Source organism: Sapajus apella, unplaced genomic scaffold, assembly GCF_009761245.1.
Source record: "Sapajus apella isolate SASKATOON/1434 unplaced genomic scaffold, GSC_monkey_1.0 scaffold152, whole genome shotgun sequence".
Taxonomy (NCBI): Eukaryota; Metazoa; Chordata; class Mammalia; order Primates; family Cebidae; genus Sapajus; species Sapajus apella.
Window position 1 is genome coordinate 2,120,699 of NW_022437092.1, and position 23,691 is coordinate 2,144,389.

General features: G+C 55.5%; 1 protein-coding gene across 6 annotated transcripts; it reads left to right on the forward strand.

The window, feature by feature from the left end:
• Positions 1 to 95: 95 nt before the first annotated feature.
• On the forward strand, positions 96 to 23,686 carry ADGRE5 (adhesion G protein-coupled receptor E5). 6 transcript variants are annotated; one of them, XM_032265895.1, is made up of 21 exons: positions 96 to 529; positions 6,634 to 6,684; positions 6,882 to 7,004; positions 8,376 to 8,531; positions 13,488 to 13,619; positions 14,220 to 14,366; positions 14,796 to 14,942; positions 15,031 to 15,077; positions 15,188 to 15,265; positions 16,618 to 16,795; positions 16,877 to 16,984; positions 18,415 to 18,645; positions 18,682 to 18,692; positions 19,611 to 19,790; positions 21,000 to 21,191; positions 21,565 to 21,791; positions 21,934 to 22,000; positions 22,093 to 22,184; positions 22,282 to 22,450; positions 22,886 to 22,987; positions 23,069 to 23,686. In XM_032265895.1, the coding sequence occupies exons 1-21, from the start codon at positions 508 to 510 to the stop codon at positions 23,096 to 23,098; spliced, it is 2,490 nt and encodes an 829-aa protein (XP_032121786.1). In that variant the 5' UTR covers positions 96 to 507; the 3' UTR covers positions 23,099 to 23,686. The 6 variants fall into 6 exon arrangements, with proteins under 6 accessions (XP_032121786.1, XP_032121785.1, XP_032121788.1 ...); XM_032265894.1 differs by having other exon boundaries at positions 18,415 to 18,692; XM_032265897.1 differs by lacking the exon at positions 14,220 to 14,366 and having other exon boundaries at positions 18,415 to 18,692.
• The last annotated feature ends 5 nt before the right edge of the window (positions 23,687 to 23,691 follow it).

Sequence of the window (23,691 nt, forward strand, 5' to 3'; positions counted from 1 at the left end):
GAGCTATTTCTGACCAGGCCCCTGCGCGCCTGCCCCAGCAAGAGCCAAGTGGCCCGGGGCAAGACCGCCCCGCCCGCCCTCCCGGCTGCCACACCTTCCTGTCCACAGCAGCCAGCCCCGACACACGACACACGGAGGCCAGAGGGTTCGTCAGAGCCACAGGGTGGAAACTCCAGCAGAGGGTTTTGCAAGCAGGTTGTGCTTCATTCTTGCTGAGCGAGTGCACGTGTGTGTGTTCGTGTGTGTGTGTGGGCGCGTGTGTGTGTTCGTGTGTGTGTGCAGAGTCCCCGGCTCTGTGTTTTCATTGCACTTTCCTGCTGGGCTTCCAGCTGCCCCGCCAGTTCCGGGGAGGGCCCTGGGCCAGAGGCTGTCCGCCCCCCTCCTTCATAAAGTCCTGGCCTTGGGACACCCTGCACAGCTGCCCAGCCTGCGAGACGGGACAGCCCTGTCCCACCCACTCATTCCCGGGCTGGGCCGATCCAGCCGCTCCTGCCCGCAGCTCCTACCATGGGAGGCCGCGTCTTTCTCGGTAAGAACTTCGGGGCCCAGCTGGGAGGGGCGAGGAAGGTCCCTTGGGATCCCATGGCTGCGTCTGAGAAACGCCAGGCGCTGCTGGTGGCTGTGGAGCCTGTGATGGAGGAAGCCACATGGTCAGGCAGGCAGTCAGGGGCCCATGGGGAGAGGGGCTGCTCGCTGGTCCTTGGGCACTCACACACCCCGGCAGGAACGCCAGGGTGCTCTCGGAGCCTGCTCCCCTGCCTGGAGGGATCCTCAAGCTTTCTACTGGAGTCAATTTGGCACCTGCTCCCTAATAGGGGAAACTGAGGCACGGGGGAAGGAAAGGGGCAAAAAGTGAGTGCTGGGACCTGGAATGCCGCTGCTCTTAGCACAGTGCATAGAAGGACATGGGTGAAGGTGGGGAAGCCAGAGGCCGGGACTTCTCCAAGCCAGGGTACCTCCAATTTGTCTCTCACGGTCTCAGCGGCAGGGGTAGCCCCAGAGACCGCAGTTCTTGCTCCCCACGGACCTGGCTGGGGCTCAGCAGCAGGTGGAAGGGACTTCGGCAGCTGTGGGTTTGAATTTGACTTTGGTTGTGACTTCCCCTGACTCCCTTTCCCGCCCCACCCAAGGTGACTGTAACGGTTATCAGGTCAGCTGGTTGCCTCAGCAACGGGGCAACAAAGAGAGTGAAGAAATGACATTTGGGGCAAAAACCAGAACTTCCCGGACCACAGGGACTCAGCTCCCCTGGGCCAGCCCCAAGTGGCAGGGGTTCTTGGGGTCACACCTGGGGGGGTGCAGCTGCCAAGACCCAGCTTCCCGGGGATTCCCTGCCCTGTCTGTGTTACCCGGGCCAAATCACAGAGCCTCTGCGCCTAACTTCTCATCTGTAAGGTGGAGCACAGCCCATCTCCATGGAAGAATGTTTTCAGGGTTGAGTTAGGACGCACACCGTTCCTGGTTCACAGTGAGAAGTCGGTGGGCAGCATTGCAACATTGTTGGCTGGGTGCAGTGGCTCACATCTGCAATCCCAGCACTGAGAGGCCGAGGCAGGTGGGCCTCTTGAGCCCAGGGGTTGGAGACCAGCCTGGGCAACATAGCAAGATGTCTCTACCAAAAAAAAAAGTTTTTTTTTTTGAGATGGAGTCTCACTCTCTCGGCTCAGTGCACCCTCCGCCTCCCGTGTTCGAGCAATTCTCCTACCTCAGCTTCCCGAGTCACTGGGATTACAGGCACGTGCCACCACACCCTGCTAATTTTTGTATTTTTAGCAGAGACAGGGTTTCACCATGTTGGCCAGGATGGTCTTGATCTCTTGACCTCGTGATCCACCCGCCTCGGCCTCCCAGAGTGTTGGGATTACAAGTGTGAGCCACCGCACCTGGCCAAAAAAATTTTTTTTAATTAGCCGGGCTTGGTGTTGTGTGCCTGTTGTCCTCGCTGCTCTGGAGGCTGAGGTGGGAGGATCCCTTGAGCCCAGGAGGTTGAGGCTGCAGTGAACTGTCTTTGCACCACCGCACTCCTCCCTGGGTGACAGAGCAAGATCTTATCTCGAAAAATAAATAAATAATAAGGCTGGGCCAGGTGGCTCATGCCTGTAATCCCAGCACTTTGGGAGGCCGAGGTGGGCCGATTGGTTGGGGCCAGGAGTTCAAGACCAGCACGGCCAACATAGCGAAACCCCATCTCTACTAAAATCAAAAACTAGCTGGGCGTGGTAGCCTGTGCCTGTAGTCCCAGCTACACAGGAGGCTGAGGCAGGAGAATCATTTGAACCTGGGAGACAGAGGTTGCAGTGAGCCGAGGTTGCACCACTGCACTCCAGCCTGGGGGACAGTGAGACCCTGTGTCAAAATAAATGAATAAACAATAAATTATGATGATTATTAAATTCTGGTAAGACCCCGGTGGGTTTGGGAAATCATCTGGAGGTCCTTAGCAGGAAGCCTAAAGAAGGGGTGACTGCCCCGTCCCCCGCCCCAGGGTCTCTCTGCAGGAAACTTCCGGCTGAGGGCTCCGCCCAGAGAATGCAAACCAGATGGAACTCAACCCAGAACAGCAGCTTCTCTCCCGGCTTCTGTTTGGGCCACTTCCAAAGCCCCAGATGGAGGCAGCTAGGCCCTGTCGCCTCAGTGTGGGGGTGGAGAACCCAGCTCAGCCCATGCAGACGGGCGAGGCACAAAAGAACCCTGCCTGGGGACCCGGGGACCTCAATCCCTCCATTCCTCCTTCCCCAGCCTCTTCCGGTCACTGGATTCTTCCTGATCTTTTTCTGGGCTCCAAGCCTCAGTTTCTCTATCTGTAGAATGGGTGTCAACACAGCCCCTGCCTCCTAGAGCGGTTTTGAGCTTTAATGGAGTTACCCAGGGCTTTGGGAGTTGGAGACGAATCTGCCTAGATCAGTCCTGCCAGGGAAGCTCATTTCATGGTCTGATCTGCAAAGAGGAACTGGGTCCTGGCCGAGGGAGGAACTAGCCAAGCCCTGTGGCTGGAGAGGAGGAAGAGGGAAAGCCTGACGCTGGCTGGGGAGGGGACACAGGCTTGGGCTGGGGTGTTTCGGCCTCGGTTTAACCCAGCCAGAAGGAGCGTGGAGGTGGGAGTGGGATTCTCTGCCTCCCACCCACCTAAGGGGTAGTAAATTTGGACACGGGGGCTGAGTGGTCCGGGCACCTCCAATCTGCACCCCAGACACCCCCCTCCGAAGCAGTGCTCACAACCCACCCCAGAATTTCCCTGGGAGCCCCCTCCAGGGTTGAATTGGGGCAGATGAGTGGTGAGTCATTCCTTCCCTTAGGCCCAGGAAGTGACTCACACGCAGCCGCAGCCGTTGTCCTGGTCCCCATTCCTCTGCCCAACAACCCCCTTCAGGTCTCCCTGGATTATTGGGGTCCCCAGTATTTCCAGATTGGCAAGGACTGGATGTCCCCTCCCCGTCCTCCCCAGGCCCCACCTGCCACTCAGATCCCAACGCCCTCTCGTCCCCCACTTCCCTTCTGTTTCCATTCACCCTCCTTTCTCATGGTTCTCTCTCTGCCTCTGTCTCTCTCTGCCTCTCTCTGTCTCTCTCTGCCTCACTGTCTCTCTCGGCCTCACTGTCTCTCTCTGCCTCACTGTCTCTCTCGGCCTCGCTGTCTCTCTCTGCCTCACTGTCTCTCTCTCTGCCTCACTGTTTCTCTCTGCCTCAGTTTCCGTCTCTGCCTCACTGTCTCTCTCTGCCTCACTGTTTCCCTCTCTGCCTCACTGTCTCTTTCTGCCTCACTGTCTCTCTCTGCCTCACTGTCTCTCTCTCTGCCTTGCTGTCTCTCTCTGCCTGTCTCTCTCTCTGCGTCAGTTTCCCTCTCTGCCTCACTGTCTCTCTCTGCCTCACTGTCTGTCTCTCTGCCTTGCTGTCTCTCTCTGCCTCAGTTTCCCTGTCTGCCTGTCTCTCTCTGCCTCGCTGTCTCTCTCTGCCTGTTTCTCTCTCTGCCTCAGTTTCCCTCTCTGCCTCACTGTTTCTCTCTCTGCCTCTCTGTTCTCTCTGTCCCGTCTCCTCCTGTGTTCTCTCCTGCTTTCTCTGTTGTTTCTCTCCACCTCTCTCTATCATCATGTAATTTCTGTCTCTCATCCTTCTATCTCTGTCTCCTTCTCTGTCCTTCCTTCCTTCCTTCCTTCCTTCCTTTTTAAAAATTTTTTTTGAGACAGAGTGTCACTCTTGTTGCCCAGGCTGGAGTGCAATGGTGTGATCTCAGCTCACCTCAACCTCCGCCTCCCGGGTTCAAGCGATTCTCCTGCCTCAGCCTCCTGAGTACCTGGGATTACAGGCGCCTGCCACCACACCCAGCTAATTTATTTTTGTATTTTTAGTAGAGATGGGGTTTCACCATGTTGCCCAGGCTGGTCTCAAACTCCTGACCTCAGGTGATCCGCCTGCCTCGGCCTCCCAAAGTGCTGGGATTACAGATGTGAGCCACCGCGCCTGGCCCTTTCTCTCTCTCTCTCTGTTTTTCTGTCTTGTTCTGTCTCTCTGTCTCATCTCTCTCTGTCTCTCTGTGTCTCTCTCTCTAATCTCTATTTTCTCTCCACTTCTGCCTCTTTGTCTCTGTTTCTGGGGAACAGCGAGGAGATCCCTAGGTCCCGGTCTCTAAAGCCCCTGGTGACCTGAGGAGGGTCCCCCAACATGCCCTGAGTGCTGGGAACCACTGCTGCACGTGCACCCCACAGGCGGCCATGTGTCTTCCTGTGGGCGGGGCGCCCCGGGGTGAAATATCACTGCTGGCTCGCGGGATGGGCCGCCAGGGCTGGTGGTGGTTGTGGGTGTGCTGTGTGTGCACCTGTGTCCCTGAGGAAGCCTGCGGGTCCAGAGCATCTTAGAGCCTGGAGGATCCAAAGCCTTCACTTTGTTTTTTTCTGAGACAGAGTCTCCCTCTGTCTCCAAGGCTGGAATGCAGTGGCACGATCTCAGCTCGCTGCAACCTCCTCCTCCCGGGTTCAAGCGATTCTTGCCTCAGCCTCCCGAGTAGCTGGGATAACAGACACGCACCACCACACCTGGCTAATTTTTTGTATTTTTAGTAGAGACGGGGTTTCACCATATTGGGCAGGCTGGTCTCGAACTCCCAACCTCAGGTGATCCACCCGCCTCTGCCTCCCAAAGTGCTGGGATTACAGGCCTGAGCCACCACAACCGACCACACCTTCGTTTTTACCTAAAGAAATGTAGACAGCAGTAAATGCTGAGGCACACCAGACAGCAGTCGTGCAGTTCACTCCCACACTACACTGGGGAGTGGGTGCCATCATCATCCCCATTCTGCAGAAGGGGAAACTGAGGCAGAGAGGCCCCCGGTCTGGGATTTGAACTGGGGTTGCCTGGCTCCAGTCTGTTTCCTTAGCCGCTCCCCACATCCCCTCCTCCAGGTCAGAAAAGCAGCAGCTGGCACTGAGAACCACCCCCAAGCTCACGGCCCTTCCCTACTCCTCAGTTCCTGAAATTCCATCCCCAAGCCGAGCTCAGCAGGCTGAGGTGGGAGGATCACTTGAGGTCAGGAGTTCAAGATCAGCCTGGGCAACAGAGCAAGACTCTGTCTCTAAAATAATTTTTTAAATTATTTTTAATTCGGTGGCTGATGTCTGTAACCCCAGCACTTTGGGAGGCCCAGGCGGGTGGATCACCTGAGGTCAGGAGTTGGACTCCAGCCTGGCCAACATGGAGAAACCCCATCTCTACTGAAAAAATACAAAGCTTAGCTGGGCGTGGTGGCTAATGACTGCAGTCCCAGCTATTCGGGAGGCTGAGGCAGGAGAATCGCTTGAATCCAGGAGGTGGAGGCTGCAGTGAGCCGAGATTGCACCACTGCACTCCAGTGACAAAGTGAGACTCCGTCTCAAAAAATAAACAAATAATAAAAAATAAAGTATTTAAAAATTTTTGAGCCAGTGGCCATGGCTCATGCCTGTAATCCCAGAACTTTGGGAGGCTGAGGTGGGCGAATCACCTGAGGTTGAAAGATCGAGACCAGCCTGGGCAATATGGTAAAACCCTGTCTCCACTAAAAATACGAAAAACTAGCTGGGCATGGTGGAGGGCTCCTGTAATCTCAGGTACGTGGGACGCTGAGGCAGGAAAATTGCTTGAAACCAGGAGGTGGAGATTGCAGTGAGCTGAGATCAAAGCATTGCACTTACCTGGGCAACAAAGCCAGACTCTGGAAAGAAAGAAAGAAAGAGAGAAAGGGGGGTTGGGGAGAGAGGGAAGGAGGGAGGAAGGAAGGAAGGGAGAAAATTCAAAATATGGTGGTGCATACCTGTGGTCCCAGGTACTCGGGAGGCTGAGGCAGGAGGATCACTTGAGCCTAGGAATTGGAGGCTGCAGTGAGCTGTGACTGCACCACTGCACTCCAGCCTTGGTGACCGAGCGAGACCCTGTGTCCAAAACAAGAACAAAAACAAAAAACCCACCCCCATGGGGACAGGATGACAGACTCTCTGGTTTGAGCACCCAAGTTGGATGTGACATCTGCTCATTGTTTGAACGACTGACAGGATCTGAGCCTGAGAGTGGTCAGCATCCTCCTCCCCCAAAATGCCCCCCCTTCAGCTTCCTTTCCCAACTCTGGGGTCCCCTCTGACCCCCTTTCCTGTCTCTGTTGCAGCATTCTGTGTCTGGCTGACTCTGCTGGGAGCTGAAACCCAGGCCTCCAAGGGTAAGTCTGCTGGGAGCAGACAGCACAGTCCACAGCCAGAGCCCGGGGAGGGCCCTGGACCCCCACCCAGCCCCTTTCAGCCCAGGGAAAGAGAGGCCCCAGGCACTGGAGCCTCAGAGCCCTCCCTGTCTCCCCCAGGGCCCCTTTTGTGGCTCCCATTGCCCCTCACCTTCTGACCATGCTCTCTGCTCCTGCAGGCTGTAACCGTCTGTGCCCTCAGAACTCCAAGTGTGTCAATGCCACCGCCTGTCGCTGCAATCCAGGGTTCACCACTTTATCTTCAGCTGAGGTCTTCACCAGCCTCACAGAGATATGTGATGGTACAGTGGCTTGGGGGCAGCGCAGGGCGCCTCCGAGATTGTGAAGAATTGCCCAGTGCCAGTGGGGACCAGAGGTTGTTATTAGGGGCCTCAGCCTCACCTTCCAGATGATCATCGTGGGCAGAGAAAGGAGAAAGAGGGCAGGCGCAGTGGCTCACGCCTGTAATCCCAGCACTTTGGGAGGCCGAGGTGGGCAGATCGCCTGAGGTCCGGAGTTTGAGACCAGCCTGGCCAATGTGGGTGAAACCCCATCTCTATACTAAAACACAAAAAAATAACCAGGCATGGTCGTGATTGCCTGCCTGTAATCCCAGCTACTTGGGAGGCGGAGGCAGAAGATTCGCTTTAATCTGGGAGGTGGAGGTTGCCGTGAGCCGAGATCATGCCGCTTCACTCCAGCCTGGGTGACAAGAGTGAAAGAGAGAAAGACAGAAAGGAAAGAGAGGAAAGGAGGGAAAGAAAGAGAAAAGGAAGGAAGGGAGAGGGAGAGAGGGAGGGAGGGAAGGAAGGAGGGAGGGAGGGAGGGAAGGAAGGAGGGAGGGAGGGAGGGAAGGAGAGAAGGAAGGAGGGAGGGAGGGAGGGAGAGAAGGAAGGAGGGAGGGAGGGAGGGAGGGAAGGAAAAAATATGAAGGAGGAGAAGTAAGAAGTGAATAGGCGTCACTTCCTGGAGAGACAGAAGCTGGGTGCTCAGGAATCTCAGGTCGTGCCTCAGTTTACCCTTAAGACTGGGGAGAAGGTACATTCTGGCCATGTTTTCTTCTTCCTTATTTTTCTTTCTTTTTTTTTTTTGAGTCGGAGTCTTACCCTGTCACCCAGGCTGGAGTGCAGTGACCCAATCTCAGTTCCCTGCAACCTCCACCTCCCAGGTTCAAGTGATTTTCCTGCCTCAGTCTCCTGAGTAGCTGGGATGACAGGCATCCACCACCATGCCTGGCTAATTTTTGTATTTTTAGTAGAGATCGGGTTTCGCCATGTTGGCCATGCTGGTCTCAAACTCCTGACCTCTGATGATCTGCTGGCCTTGACCTCCCAAAGTGCTGGGAGTACAGGTGTGAGCCACCTCGCCTGGCTGTGATGGGGTTTAATTTTCTACAAAAAGACTGGGGAGGGGGATGTGGAGCTTCCTGCCCATCCCCCACCTCAGCGCTGTCTACCTTGTCCAAATCTAGGACGCCAGCCAGAGAACTGAGATCAAGTGTGGTCTTCAGGAATGGCTTGCTCCAGCTGCAGCACAGCCTATGCAATGCAACTTGAGATTCTTTCCACAAGATACGAAGAAGCAGGCCCCATGTTGGGGAGTAAGGACAGGGGCCTCTGCCCTGAGGGAACTCACATCTTTAGGAGGTGACTCCCTGTCCTGTTGTATTCCAGACACGAATGAGTGTGTGTCACCATTCAAACCATCATGCGGAAAATTCTCGGACTGCGTGAATACGGAGGGAAGCTACTACTGCATGTGCAGCCCGGGATATAAGCCTGCTCCTGGAAAAGAACAATTCATGAATGAGAGCCAGAACACGTGTCAAGGTAAGAAACACCCCATGTCCTCTGACGCTCCATCCATGAGGTTTGGGGTCACCAGAGCCATTCTGGCAGCTTCCAGAGAACAGGGTCTTCCAGAGAGCAGGGTCAGTGCCTGGGGTCTAAGATGGGACAGGTGTGCATGTACCTGCCCGACCAGCCCAGAGGCAGAGTAACGTGAGGATTAAGGGCTGACTCTGGGACCAGCTGCCTGGGCCAAATCCTCATGACCACGTGTGTGACATTGGCCAGGGTACTTATTCAGAAATCACTGCCCACATGTGAGATGTGATAACATTATCACGCTTTTAATCCCAGTGCTTTGAGAGGCTGAGGCGGGAGGATCTCTTCAGGCCAGGAGTTCAAGACCAGGCCAGGCAACACAGCAAGACCCCACCCCTAAGAAGAATATGAATATTGGCAGGTGCCATGGCTCATGCTTGTAATCCCAGGACTTTGAGAGGCTAAGGCAGGTAGACTGTTTGAGCATGGGTTTGAGACCAGCCTGGGAAACATGGTGAAACCCCCAAAAAATACCAAAAAAAAAAAAAAATTAGTTAGCCAAGTACAGTGGCTGGCACCTGTAGTTCCTGATACTCGGGAGGCTGAGGTGGGAGGACTGCTTGAGCCTGGAGGGTCAAGGCTGCAGTGAGCCGTGATCACGCCACTGCACTCCAGCCTGAGTGACACAGCAAGCGAGATCCTGCCTCTAAAAAAAAAAATCTTTCTTGGAGGCAGGATTTTTAAGTATCAAAAAATTAAAAACATTAAAAAAAGAACTGGCCAGGCGCGGTGGCTCACACCTGTAATCCCAGCACTTTGGGAGGCCAAGGCAGGTGGATCATGAGGTCAGGAGTTCGAGACCAAACTGACCAACATGGTGAAATCCTGTCTCTACTAAAAATACAAAAATTAGCCAGGTATGGTGTCACATGCCTGTAACCCCAGCCACAGGAAGCTAAAGCAGGAGAATCGCTTGAACCCAGGAGGCAGAAGTTGCAATGAGCCAAGATTGTGCCACTGTGTGCCAGCCTGGGCGACAGAATGAGACACCATCTCAGAAAAAAAAGAAAACAGATAGGTTGGGTGCCATGGCTCACACATGTAATCCCAACACTTTGGGAGGCCAAGGTGGGAGGATCACTTCACCTGAGGCCAAGAGTTCAAGACCAGCCTGGCTAACATATATAGAGAGAGATGGGGGAAGAAAGAGTCCTTATCTTTCACTTGTTTTTGTTTGTTTGCTTTTGAGACAGAGTCTCACTGTCACCCAGGCTGGAATGCAGTAGTACAATCTCAGCTCACTGCAACCTCCACCTCCTGGTTCAAGCTATTCCATGCCTCAGCCTCTCAAGTATCTGGGATCACAGGCGTGAGCCACCATGCCCGAGTCCTTATCTTTTAAAGATAACAACGAAAGTAGCTTTGACCTTTGTTAAACTTATGACCTTGGACAAGTGACTTTAACCTCCCTGCACCTTGGTTTACCCATCTGTAAAAGGAGAGTAACGGCATTTATCTCGTAGAGTTGCTGGGAACGTAAATTATATTAAAAAAGCACTTAACAGGCCAGGCACAGAGGCTCACACCTGTAATCCCAGTACTCCGGGAGGTCGAGGCAGGTGGATCATCTGATGTCAGGAGTTTGAGACCAGCCTGGGCAACATAGTGAAATCCCATCTCTACTAAAAATATAAAAGTTAGCTGGAGGTGGTGGCACACGCCTGTAGTCCCAGCTACTTGGGAGGCTGAGGCACAAGAATCGCTTGAACCCAGGAGGCGGAGGTTGCACTGAGCCGAGATTGTGCCACTGTACTCCAGCTTAGGTGACAGAGTGAGACTCCGTCTCAATTAAAGAAAAAACACATAACAGCCCCTGGCTTGCAGAGCGCACTCTTTCCTTGATGACTGTTGGGTTTTTTTGTAATTCTGTTCTGATGCGACCCCAGCATGGGTTTCCCTAGGGTGCAAGGATCAGAGAGCAGATGCGAGGCTGCAGCCCTGCACAGAGGCGCGGAGCCTTTGCTACGGTCTTGCTTGAGGCACCAGGTCAGGCCAAGAGAAACAGGGACTCCAGGCTTTGCCTGTCTTCCAAGGAAGCCGGTCGGGCAGGGGAGGGGCTTCCAAGATCCACTGGGGCAGATGGGAGCCGGCAGTGGACAGCTGGGAGCCACAACTCATTCCAAGAGAGGGAGTTAGTGCAGGCTACCACGATCAGGAAGAGGACTGGGGCAGAGCTGGGAGGTGATGAGACTCAGGACTCAGAAGGTCAGGAGGGCCCCTGCTGTAGAGAGAAGAAAGGGCCCACTGCCCGATCCCAGCCCCACCCCTCCTGCCCAGCAGTCAGGCAGAGGGACAAAGAGGGAGGTAGGGTGGGGGACAAGGCAGAGATCCATGTACCTGGGACATGCACCTGCGTGGATCCCAGCAGGAGGCTTCTGCCTGCCACACTGCTAGCCCCAGGAGCCCCTTGCAAGCGGACATTGTGTGGTTCCACATGCATGTGACTTGACCAGAGGACAGAGTCTTCCTGTGAATTGGAAAAAAACTCCCTTCTCCCAGTGGACACATTTGGCACACAAAGAGTGGACTGATTTTCAGCCCCTGCTCATCTCATTTGCCTAATATCTTTGTGCAGTGAGCAACCTGTACAACTGTACTTGGCAATCATGGTACCCTCCCAAGGTGCTGTGGCTAGGGGTGCTGCCCACCTGATGCTGTGAGCCCCCTGCATGGGATGGTGGTTGTGATTATGGGGGAGGCGTATTGCTGTGTTAGAAACAGGCCTGGGCTGAGAGAGGGGGAGAGAGGGGGACTCAGCCAGGCGGCTGGGCAGAGACATGGACAGCAGGGCTGAGGTGTTAGAGAGACCTCCATGGACATCAAGGCAGGTGATGGAGACAGCTGCTGGTTTGGAGCAGGACCTACCACCAGAGGTGAGATGCTCAGAGGCACCTGGGCCCCTCCCTTTAACCCTCAGTACTCCAGATCTCACTACTGCACCAGAAGACACACACACCCGGCATCACAGCCCATGGGGCCTCTGACATCGGGGCTGGAGACCTGGGGCAGTTCCCTTGACTCCTCACCCACTGTCTCCAGGCATCTCAGGGGTGTCCTAGACACCTGATCACCTGTGCTTGTCCTAATCCTGAGACTCAGGACCCTCCAGAGGGGGCCACTTCCGGAAGCTGAGAACATTTCCCTGAACCTCTGGCACCTTATTTGCACAAAACAAAAGGGGGTTGGCACTCAGGATATTTCAGGAGCTCACGACATGGTGTGGCGTGGTGCATTCCAGCACCGTATCAGTCCTCTTCGCCATCGCGGGGGACTGCCAGGATGAAGCTTGCCGCCACGGCTCACACAGGCTCAGCAGCACCAGGAACCCCTCTGACTCCCACCCCTACCACAATGAACCCCAAAACCCTATCCAGGAACTCAGGAGGAGGAAGTCTCAAGGACAGGACACCTTGCCTGAAGAAGATGCCTCCTGATCGTTTTCCTGGCCTTTTAGCCTGAGTTCATTTCCCCATCCAAGGCTCCACCCTGACCCACCCTGATAATTTCTGAGCCTGAAGGCACCTCCGATGACCGAGGCTTGGGAGGATGCTGTGGCCAGGGGTGAGCAGGGGGACATCGACCCCACAAATGCACTCAGAGTGCCGGGAGCTGTGACTCATGCCTGTAATTCTAGAACTTTCGGAGGCCAAGATGGAAGGATCACCTGAGGTCAGGAGTTCGAGACCAGCCTGACCAACATGGTGAAACCCTGTTTCTACTAAAAATACAAAAATTAGCTGGGTGAGGTGGCGAGTGCCTGTAATCCCAGCTACTCAAGAGGCTGAGGCAGAAGAATTGCTTGAACCCAGGAGGTGGAGGTTGCAGTGAGCCAATATCGTGCCACTGCACTTTAGCCTGGATGACAAAGTGAGAAGCCATCTCAAAAAACAAAAAACAAAAAACCATACTCGGAGGGTTGGATGAAGGAAGGGGCTCCAGTCTGGACTAGACGGCAAGAGAGAACGTCACTGAGGGCTATTGCCCCGGCCTGATCCTCTCCCGAGGTCAGTCCTGGTCTGGACCGCTCAGGGGCAGAGATAGAAGCTCGAACCCCATTCAGCAGGCCCCACAGGTTTCCACCCCGGGGGGAACGACGAGGAACAGGAGGACAAATTCATCTGCCACCCCTCACCTATCAGCACCTGCATCCTTTCCAGCCACCAAGCCCTCGCTCACTGCCGGCTCTGCTCAGATGTGGATTCTCACCATCTCCTGCTAGTCCCTTGTCCATAGATCCCTTCCTGGGTATCAGAAAAAAGGCATCTTCATAGACCCAGGCTGCCAGGCTGGACCTCAGCCCTCACTGTCCACCCCAGCCTGCTGCCCACTGTCCGGGGGGCCCTGGCCTGTCCCGCAGCGTCCCTGACTCTCCCACCCCTGCTGTTGAGCCGCATGGGGGGGCCCTGGCTCAGGAGGGGTCTTGGTCCCTGCCCATGAAGCTGGGCTCTCAGAGCTCGTTTGGATGGGAGAGCGCCATCCTGCTAGGGCCACCAGGATTCTGAGAATTCAGCCAGCGAGCTGCCACCCTGTGGGAGTTGGGCCCAGGGCCACCGTTGGGAGCCAAGATGCATCCTGCCTGGGTGCACGGCACATCCCTGCGTTTGGTTCTCAGGAAGGCCCCACCCTGGCCTTTGCCCCGAATCCTCAGGCTGGGACACCCTAGCTGGGAGCTGCCCAGGAAGGCAGAGGAGAGAGGGAGAACTCAGCGGCTTCTAGCCACATCTGGACAACAGAGGGCCTGGGCCACTGTGCTCACCATGGGATGCCTCAGTGTGGATTGGAAAAGGGAGGAAACAGTGGTGCCTTCCAGATGCTTCCGTGCCAGGAAACGTGGCGGACCCATAGCCCCGAAAGCTGCTCACAGCTACGGGCGTCTTCACCTTCTGCTTCCTCTTGCAGACGTGGATGAATGTCAGCAGAGCCCAAGGGTCTGTAAAAGCCACAGCACCTGCACCAACACCCTCGGCAGCTACGCCTGCCAGTGCCTGCCTGGCTTTGAGCCCAGCCCTGAGGACCCGAAGCTCTGCCAAGGTAGAGGCCCTGGGAGAAGGCTGTGAGGCTGGACAGGAGCTGGGATGGAACCAAAGCAGGTCCCACAAAGCAGCCAAGGAGGAGGGAGAAGATCCACAGGTTCCCACGAGCCCAAGGACCTGCTAAGCCCCTGCCTAAGCATTCACCTCCCAGGAAGGTCCCGGCCACAGCAGGGAGGTGGCAGGACTTCTGGGGACCAGAGTGCCCTTGTGGGACCCCCAGACCTCGCCCCTTCCTCATCTGTCACATGCGAGTGGAAGAAGGTGTCACTCCCAGTTCTAAGAAAAAGAACCTCCACCATAGTGAGGGAGGGAGCAGGTGAGAGATTTTAGCTTTTAGTCATGGAAGTCCAGCTCTCATGACTCAGTTTCCCCTTTGGTTTCATCTCCTATAAACTGGGGACCATGGTCCCTGCTTGCCCTTCTTGTAGGGAGACCATCATAAATGCTTTGAAGGTGAAGTTGAAGGTCACCAAATGGCAGCACTTGTAATAATGGTGTTCAGTCTGGGGCAATGAAAAGACAGGGAGTGGGTACAGTGATTGGAGGGCAGGCCTGGGCTGGTCGGGGACAGGGTTTGACCCTCTGACTTTGTCCTCAGATGTGAACGAATGCACCTCTGGAAAAAACCCATGCCACACCTCCACCCACTGCTTCAACAAAGTGGGCACCTATCAATGCCTCTGTCGCCCGGGCTGGCAACCGATTCCGGGGTCCCCCAGTGGCCCAAACAATACCATCTGTGAAGGTCGAGAGCTCAGATCCCATGTTCTCAGAGACCCACAAACATCTGATCACATGGTCCACGCGCCCACACAAACTAAGCAGAACGAACGCTGGAGGCACCCAGCTGTGCCAGGCGTTCATTTTTCTGAGGCTAGATGAGAAAAGAGCAGGGGTCCTGGAGAAGGAGCTGGGGTACTGAGGGGGAGGCTCAGGGGAACCCCAGGCAGCAGCTGATGACTCCCTGGGAGGAAGGCGTTTCACTGTTTTCATAACCTGTACATCTGCACGCGGCCTACCTGCTGTGCCCAGGTCTCTCCACGTTTCCATAATCCACCATCCACCACTCCGAGGCAGGCACTAATGCCGGGAAGAATGAGGTGGGGGCGCAGACAGGAGACAGGACCCTCTCCAGGCTGGGACAGGGCCTGACCCCTCCTGTGTCTGTCCTCAGATGTGGACGAGTGCAGCTCCGGCCAGCATCAGTGTGACAACTCCACCGTCTGCATCAACACTGTGGGTTCATACAACTGCCGCTGCCGCCCAGGCTGGAAGCCCAAACAGGGAATCCGGGATAACCAAAAGGATACTGTCTGTGAAGGTAAGACCGGACCCTAGAAGCTCCCCAACCCCCAGCACACAAACAGACACTCTCCCGCCTAGTGAGCCGCTTGTCTTGTTCCCTACAGACACGACTTTCCCCACGTGGACCCTGCCCCCTGGAGTCCACAGCCAGGTGAGTGGCCCCCGGAGGGACCAGGAGGTGGGAACTCCATCCACAGCCTTGTCCGAAACTTCCCACCCACCGTCAAAGCTCTCTGACCCCCACATCTCCCCTCTCTGCAGACACTTTCTCGCTTCTTCAACAAAGTCCAGGATCTGGTCAGAAACTTCAAGCTGAGCTCAGCCAAGGACACCATCCAGGTAAGGGCAGGACCTCCCCTAGGGTTCAAGCAGCCCGGGGGAGGCTGGGCACGGTGGCTCGCACCTGTAATCCCAGTACTTTGGGAGGCTGAGGCAGGAGAATCACTTGATCCCGGGAGGCAGAGGTTGCAGTGAGCCAAGATCCTGCTACTACACTCCAGCCTGGTGACAGAACGAGACTCTGTCTCAAAAAAAAAAGATGGCCAGGCGTGGTGGCTCACACATGTAATCCAAGCACTTTGGAGGCCAAGGCGGGTGGATCACCTGAGGTTGGGAGTTCAAGACCAGCCTGACTAACATGGTGAAACCTCGTCTTAAAACAAAACAAAGCAAAACAAAAAATTTAGCCAGGTGTGGTGGTAGGCACCTGTAGTCCCAGCTACTCAGGAGGCTGAGGCAGGAGGATTACTTGAACCCGGGGAGGCGGAGGTGGCAGTGATCCAAGATAGTGCAATACACTCCAGCCCGGGAGACAGAGTGAGACTCTGTCTCAGATAAGTTAATTAATTAATATTGCATCAGCTGGGAGCAGTGGCCCATACCTGTAGTCCCAGCTACTCAGGAGGCTGAGGCTGGAGGATTGCTTGAGCCCAGGAGTTCTGGGCTGTAGTGCGCTATGCCAATCGGGTGTCCGCACTAAGTTCGGCATCAATATGGTGACCTCCCAGGAGCGGGGATCACCAGGTTGCCTGAGGAGGGGTGAACCGGCCCAGGTCAGAAACAGAGCAGGTAAAAACTCCCGTGCTGATCAGTAGTGGGATCGCACCTGTGGATAGCCACTGCACTCTAGCCTGGGCAACATAGCAAGATCCTGTCTCTTAAAAAAAAAAAAGATTGCATTTAACCCAACCCAACACATTCACCACTTTAACATGGAATGATTTTTTAAAACCCTGCGATATTTTGTATTCTTTTTCTAAAAATAAGTCTTTGAAATCTGATGTGTATTTTACACTTCATAGCAGGTTCAAATACATTGCAAGTGTCGTACAGATAGAGTTAGAACAGAGCTGGCCAGGCTCAGTGGCTCACACCTGTAATTCTGGCATGTTGGGCGCCGAGGTTGGTGGATCATGAGGTCAGGAATTTGAGGCCAGCCTGGCCAAGATGGTGAAACCCCATCTCTACTAAACGTACAAAAATTAGCTGTGTGTGGTGGCGCTGAGATCCCACACGTGTGCAGGTGTATACTCAGTCCGCCGCTTGTTTTCTGGTTGCTGCGTCATCTCAGTGACCCTTGGGCCTGTGGATCTCCAGGGTGGTGTGTCCCCTGGTCAGGGGTGATATCCAGGTCCTTTAGGCAACCCCCATGGTCCGATGCTCCAGCGATTCTGTCACTCGCCACCCCCTAGAACCTCATCAAATTGGTGGACGAACTGATGGAAGCCCCTGGGGACATAGAGGCCCTGGCCCCACCTGTCCGGCACCTCATAGCCACCCAGCTGCTCTCGAATCTTGAAGATATCTTGAGGATCCTGGCCAAGACCCTGCCTAAAGGCCCCTTCACCTACCTTTCCCCTTCGAACACAGGTGAGGCTTTGGCCTGCCCTGCCCTAGCCCTGGGCCCCGCCTGGTACCTGGGGTCCCCAATGACTGCCCCTCTCCCCTCAGAGCTGACCCTGATGATCCAGGAGCCGGGGGACAAGAATGTCACTATGGGTCAGAGCAACGCACGCATGAAGCTGAACTGGGCTGTGGCAGCTGGAGCCGAGAACACTGGTACCAGCAGCCGTCCGCCCGTGGGAGGATGGAGGAGCTGGGATGGGGGCAGGGGAAGGTTCTGAAATATGGAACAACTACAAATCCCAGCACTTTGGGAGGCCGAGGTGGGTAGATCACTTAAGATTAGAAGTTCTAGACCACCTTGGGCAACATGGTGAAACCCTGTCACTACAAAAAATACAAAAATTAGCCGGGCGTGGTGGTATGTACCTATAGTCCCAGCTGCTCGGGAGGCTGAGTGGGGAGGATCAATTGATCCCAGGAGGTCAAGCCTGCTGTGAGCTATGATTGTGCCAAGGAGCTCCAGCTTGGGAGACAGAGTGAGACCTTGTCTCAATTAAAAAAAAAAAAAAAAGGCCGGGCGCAGTGGCTCACGCCTATAATCCCAGCACTTTGGGAGGCCGAGGCAGGTGGATCACTATGTCAAGAGATCGAGACCATCCTGGTCAACAAGGTGAAACCCCATCTCTACTAAAAATACAAAAATTAGCTGGACATGATGGTGCGTGCCTGTAGTCCCAGCTACTCGGGAGGCTGAGGCAGGAGAACTGCTTGAACCCAAGAGGCGGAGGTTGTGGTGAGCCGAGATCGTGCCATTGCACTCCAGTCTGGGCAACAAGAGCAAAACTCCGTCTCAAAAAAAAAAAAAAAAAGCCAGTCACGGTGGCTCATGCCTGTGATCCCAGCACTTTGGGAGGCCAAGACAGGTGGATCACCTGAGGTCAGGGGTTCGAGACCAGCCTGACCAACATGGTGAAACCCTGTCTCTACTAAAAATATAAAAATTAGCTGGGCGCAGTAGCAGGTGCATGTAGTCCCAGCTACTCAGGAGGCTGAGGCAGGAGAATCGCTTGAACCTGGGAGGCGGAGGTTGCAGTGGTCCGAGATTGTGCCATGTGCACTCCAGCCTGGGTGACAAGAGCGAGACTTTGTCTCCAAAAAAAAAAAAAAAAAAAAAAGGCCTGGCGCGAAGGCAAGGTAGCTTACACCTTTAATCCCAGCACTTTGGGAGGCTGAGGCGGGCGGATCATCTGAGATTAGGAATTCGAGACCAGCCTGGCCAACATGGTGAAGCCCTGTCTTTACTAAAAATGCAAAAATTAGCCAGGTGTGGTGGCACATGCCCGTAATCCCAGCTACTCAGGAGGCTAAAGCAGGAGAATTGTCTTTAGCCTCCTGAAACTGGGAGTGGAGGTTGCAGTGAGCTGAGATCGGGCCATTGCACTCCAGCCTAGGCGAAAGAGCAAAACTCCATCTCACACACACACACACACAAAGGAACAACTGGAAACTGACCCATCGGGAGGGGCTGCTGGCATCATCGTGGTGGATTGGCTGAGCCTGAGTTGGGCCATCTTGGGAGGGAGGATAGAGCATGGGAGGAGGATGGCAGGAGTGGGCAGCGATCTAGCTTGTCTGTTTCCCAGGCTCCGCCATGGTGGGAATCTTCTCCATCCGGAACATGACGACATTGCTGGCCAACGCTTCCTTGGACCTGGATTCCAAGAAGCAAGCCGAGCTGGAAGAGATATACGAAAGCAACGTCCGTGGCGTTCAACTCACATGCCTCTCAGCCGTCAACTCCGTCTTTCTGAGCCACAAGAACACCAAGGAACTCAGCTCCCCCATCCTTTTCGCCTTCTCCCACCTTGAGTCCTCCAGTGGGGAGGCAGGAAGAGACCCTCCTGCTCGCCCCGGAGCCAAGGTCTCTGCTTACTCTGCACCTTCCTCAAAGAGAACCCAGGGCCTTTGCACGTGCTGGGCCTCTGCCTGGGAGGCTCTTACCCCTCGTGTTTCTGACCCCATTTGGGCCTTTCTTAACCTCATTACTTATTTACTTACTTTATTTATTTTATTTTGAGACAGAGTTTCCCTCTTGTTGCCCAGGCTGGAGTGCAATGGTGTGATCTCGGCTCATCACAACCTCTGCCTCCTGAGTAGCTGGGATTACAGGCATGTGCCACCAGGCCTGGCTAATTTTTGTATTTTTAGTAGAGACGAGCTCTCTCCATGTTAGTCAGGCTGTTCTTGAACTCCCGACCTCAGGTGATCCGCCTGCCTCGGCCTCCCAAAGTGCTGGGATTATAGGCGTGAGCCACTGCACCTGGCCTATTTTATTTATTTTTAGTATTATTATTTTTTGAGTTGTGGTCTTAGTCTGTTGTCACGCTTGGAGTGCAGTGGTGCGATCTCAGCTCACTGCAACCTCTGCCTCCCGGGTTCAGGCAATTCTCCAGCCTCAGCCTCCCAAGCAGCTGGGACTATAGGCAGGCACCACCACACCCAGTTAATTTTTTTATTTTTAGTAGAGATGGGGTTTCACCATATTGGCCAGGATGGTCTTGATCTCTTGACCTTATGATCCTCCTGCTTTGCCCTCCCAAAGTGTTGGGATTACAGGCGTAAGCCACTGTGCCTGCCATCTCTCCCACTCTTATGTCAACCTCACAAGGGTAGGTACTTGTGTCTGCCCTGTTCACTGCTGTGTCTCCAAACCTGTTACATTCAGTAGGCGCTCAGTAAATGCTCATTAGTGAAAAACAGCCCTCTTGTGCTCAGCCACACCCAGGACCTAAGAGTGAGCTCCAGGCCAACCTCTCTGACCACCCCCATCTGCCCACAGGACGTGACACCCGGGCCACGGCAGGAGCTGATCTGTGCCTTCTGGAAGAGTGACAGCAACAGGGGAGGGCACTGGGCCACTGAGGGCTGCCAGGTGCTGGGCAGCAAGAACGGCAGCACCACCTGCCAATGCAGCCACCTGAGCAGCTTTGCCATCCTCATGGCTCATTATGACGTGGAGGTGAGCAGCTGGGGCCATCCTCAAGCACCCACAGGTAACAATGTCCAGCTGCAGCCAGACAGGCAGCCAGTTCTCCATGGAGCCCCACCGGTTGCTCAGATACATCTGCAGGGTTGTACAGCCCAGGTGTCCCCATGTCACCCCCCTCGCAGCCTCTTCCCTTGGCCTCTTCTCTGCGACCCTGCAACTATAAATTGGGTGCAGCCAGTGGCCCATTTGCCTATCCATCCTGTACCAGTTGTGAGGTGTCACTAAAAGCTCCCCGTGTAGAGCATTCCAAGGGAGCACCACTTTCTTTTATTTTTTTTGAGACAGAGTCTTACTCTGTCGCCCAGGCTGGAGTGCAGTGGCGGGATCTTGACTCACTGCAAGCCCTGCCTCCTGCGTTCGTCATTCTCCTGCCTCAGCCTCTGAAGTAGCTGGGATTACAGGCCTGCCACCACCATGCCTGGATAAGTTTTGTATTTTTTTTTCTTTGAAAACTCGTTTTCTAAGGTTTTGTATTTTTAGTAGAGACCGGGTTTCACCATGTTGTCCAGGCTAGTCTCGAACTCCTGACTTCAGGTGATCTGCCCACCTTGGCCTCCAAAAGCGCTGGGATTACAGGTGTGAGCCACCCAGCCCAGCCTCTTTTCTTTCTTTTTTTGAGACAGGGTCCTGCTCTATTGCCCAGGCTGCAGTGATGTGATCTTAGCTCACTGCAACCTCTGCCTCCCAGGTTCAAAAAATTATCCTGATCTCAGCCTCCCGAGTAGCTGGGATTACAGGCGCACACCACCACGCCCGGCTAATTTTAGTATTTTTAGTAGAGATGGGGTTTCAACATATTGGGCAGGCTGGTTTCGAACTCCTGACCTCAGGTGATCCGTCCACCTCACCCCCTCAAAGTGCTGGGATTACAGGTGTGAGCCACCGCACCGCTGTTTGACTTCAGTAGAATCCATAATTAAGCTGGGCCTTTTCGAAAACTGTAATTAACCAGGCAGAGAAGGGGGACCCCTGTGGTCCAGGCCGAAAGTCCGGCAAGCACAAAAATGTGAAATGCCTAGACTCACCTACCAGCTGGTAAGCGTGGCCAGATGTAGGAGGGACAAGGGAGGAGGTCAGAGAGGTGGGCCTGTCAGAGAGTGTGGGGGAAAAAGGGACCAAAAAGAGGACAGGAAGGCGTCAGGCCCTGAAGGAACCCTGAGTCCCCGGTGCTGCTCCTAGGACTGGAAGCTGACCCTGATCACCAGGGTGGGACTGGCGCTGTCACTCTTCTGCCTGCTGCTGTGCATCCTTACCTTCTTGCTGGTGCGGCCCATCCAGGGCTCGCGTACCACCATACACCTGCACCTCTGCGTCTGTCTCTTCGTGGGCTCCACCATCTTCCTGGCCGGCATCGAGAACGAAGGCGGCCAGGTGAGGTCCCGTCCCGCTCCCACCTGAGCTCTGGGTCAGGGGAGCCTGGGAGGGGTTAGCCCCGCCCACTCCCGGGGCTCGGTCGGGGAGGCGGGCCCTGGAGGCTTGGGGCCCCGCCCCTGCCCGGGATCTGGCCCCGCCCACCTGGGGGTAGCGTTGTCTCTTTAAAGGGCTCTACCTTTGGAGCCGCCTGGCCCTGCCCGGAGTCACTGCTGGCTTCTGAACGTTGTTGGGGGTGGGCCCTGAGAGCCTGGCCCTACCCCAGACCCGCCCACCCTTCGGCCGTGGTCCCGCCCACTCCACCCGTCGGCTTTGGCCCCATATGCCCCGCCCCTTGCTGACATCGCCCCGCCTCTCCGTCCCCACCTTGCAGGTGGGGCTGCGTTGCCGCCTGGTGGCTGGGCTTCTGCACTACTGCTTCCTGGCCGCCTTCTGCTGGATGAGCCTCGAAGGCCTGGAGCTCTACTTTCTCGTGGTGCGCGTATTCCAGGGCCAGGGCCTGAGCACGCGCTGGCTCTGCCTGATCGGCTACGGTGTGCCCCTGCTCATAGTGGGCGTCTCGGCTGCCGTCTACAGCAAGGGCTACGGCCGCCCTAGATAGTGAGTGCAGTGAGGTGGGGCAGGGGGAGGGCGGGGTGCCAGGCCCGGGGCTCACAGGCAATGTCACATACCATGCCCCGCTGCCCTGGGTTCTGCTCTTGGCTTCCTGGGGCACTGATGGGACCCCTCCCTTCCATCCCAGCTGCTGGTTGGACTTTGAGCAAGGCTTCCTCTGGAGCTTCCTGGGACCTGTGGCATTCATCATTTTGGTAAGTACCCACTCCCCCTTCAAGCGCCAAGGGCCCAGGCCTGGCTGAACCATCTCTCCCACCCTCTAACCCACAATCTGCTCCCTGCCCAGTGCAATGCTGTCATCTTCGTGACGACTGTCTGGAAGCTTGCTCAGAAGTTTTCTGAAATCAATCCAGACATGAAGAAATTAAAGCAGGCCAGGTGAGGAGGGGCTGGGAGGACCTGGAGGTGGGGCCAGGACAAGGGGCGTGAAGCTGGAGGTGAGGTGGGGGCCCACACTGCAACCCCCTTCCCGCAGGGTGCTGACCATCACGGCCATCGCACAGCTCTTCCTGTTGGGCTGCACCTGGGTGTTTGGCCTGTTCATCTTTGACAGTCGGAGCTTGGTGCTTACCTATGTGTTCACCATCCTCAACTGCCTGCAGGGCGCCTTCCTCTACGTGCTGCACTGCCTGCTCAACAAGAAGGTGGGGGCATCGCTTCTCAGCCTTTTGGCTAAGATCAAGAAGGTGGGGGCCCGGGCACAGTGGCGCATGCCTGTTATCCTCCCAACTACTTGGGAGGCCAAGGGGGGAAGACTGCTTGAGCCCAGAAGTTCGAGACCAGCCTGGGCAGCATAACCAGATCCCGTCTTTACAAAAAATTCAGATAGCCAGGTGCAGTGGTGAATACCAGTAACCTCAGCTTCTCAGGAGGTTGGGACAGGAGGATCACATGGGCCCAGGAGTTCCAGGTTGCAGTGAGCTATGATGGCACCACTGCACTCCAGCCTGGGCGACAGGGAGAACTGATCTCAAAAAAAACCAGAAAAACACCAAGGCGGGGCCGAGGGCAGAGCACGGGAGGGACATGCAGGGTCCCAGGGCCTGCTCCTGGCCTGACTGGGTGTCCTGGGCCGGCAGGTTCGGGAGGAGTACCGGAAGTGGGCCTGCCTAGTTGCTGGGGGGAGCAAGTACTCAGAATTCACCTCCAGTACGTCTGGCACCGGCCACAATCAGACACGGGTAAGGGGCTGTGCCTAAGGCGGGTGTGTGGGCAGGAAGACACCAGGGCTGGGTTAGGCCTCACCAGGCTCCCCTCTCCAGGCCCTCAGGGCGTCAGAGTCTGGCATGTGAGGATGCACCGTTCTGGATGGGCCAGCAGCTCCTGTGGCCGCAGCAGCTTCGCACACGAAGACCATCCGTCCTCCCTCCATCCACCACTCTGCTCCCTCCACCCTCCCTCCTTGAGCCCATGTGTGCCACCAGAAGGGAGTGGCAGCTATAGTCTGGCACCAAAGCCCAGGACACCCAGTGGGGTGGAGTCGGAGCCGCTGGTCCTGCTGCTGGTTGCCTCTCTCCCCCACCTTATGACTCAGGGTGGGGACAGGCTGGCCCAGGACTGCGGCCTGTTGCCCTGGCACCTGTGGCCAGCACTCGGGACAGACTGAGGGCTCTTGTCCTGGCCTAGCCTTTTCCTCTCAAGTCTTTGCTGCAGACTAGGCGCTGGGGCTTAGCTTCCCTCTTAAGCTAAGACTGATGTCCAGAGGCCCCACAGCAGGGACCCTTGGGGCCACTGCCTGAGGCTCACGGTACAGAGGCCTGCCCTGCCTGGCCAGGCTGGAGGTTCTCACTGTTGTGAAGGTTGTGGATGTTGTGTAATGTGTTTTTATCTGTTTAAACCTTTCAATGTTGACACTTAAAATTAAACACACGCATACAGAAAATGG

Bases quoted from the DNA above. Each gene is read 5' to 3' on its own strand.
- ADGRE5 (XM_032265894.1), top strand. From the start codon at position 508: ATGGGAGGCCGCGTCTTTCTCG. The intron at 14,943-15,030 runs GTAAGACCGGAC...TGTTCCCTACAG, and splicing joins AAAGGATACTGTCTGTGAAG to ACACGACTTTCCCCACGTGG. The intron at 16,796-16,876 runs GTGAGGCTTTGG...CTCTCCCCTCAG, and splicing joins CCTTTCCCCTTCGAACACAG to AGCTGACCCTGATGATCCAG.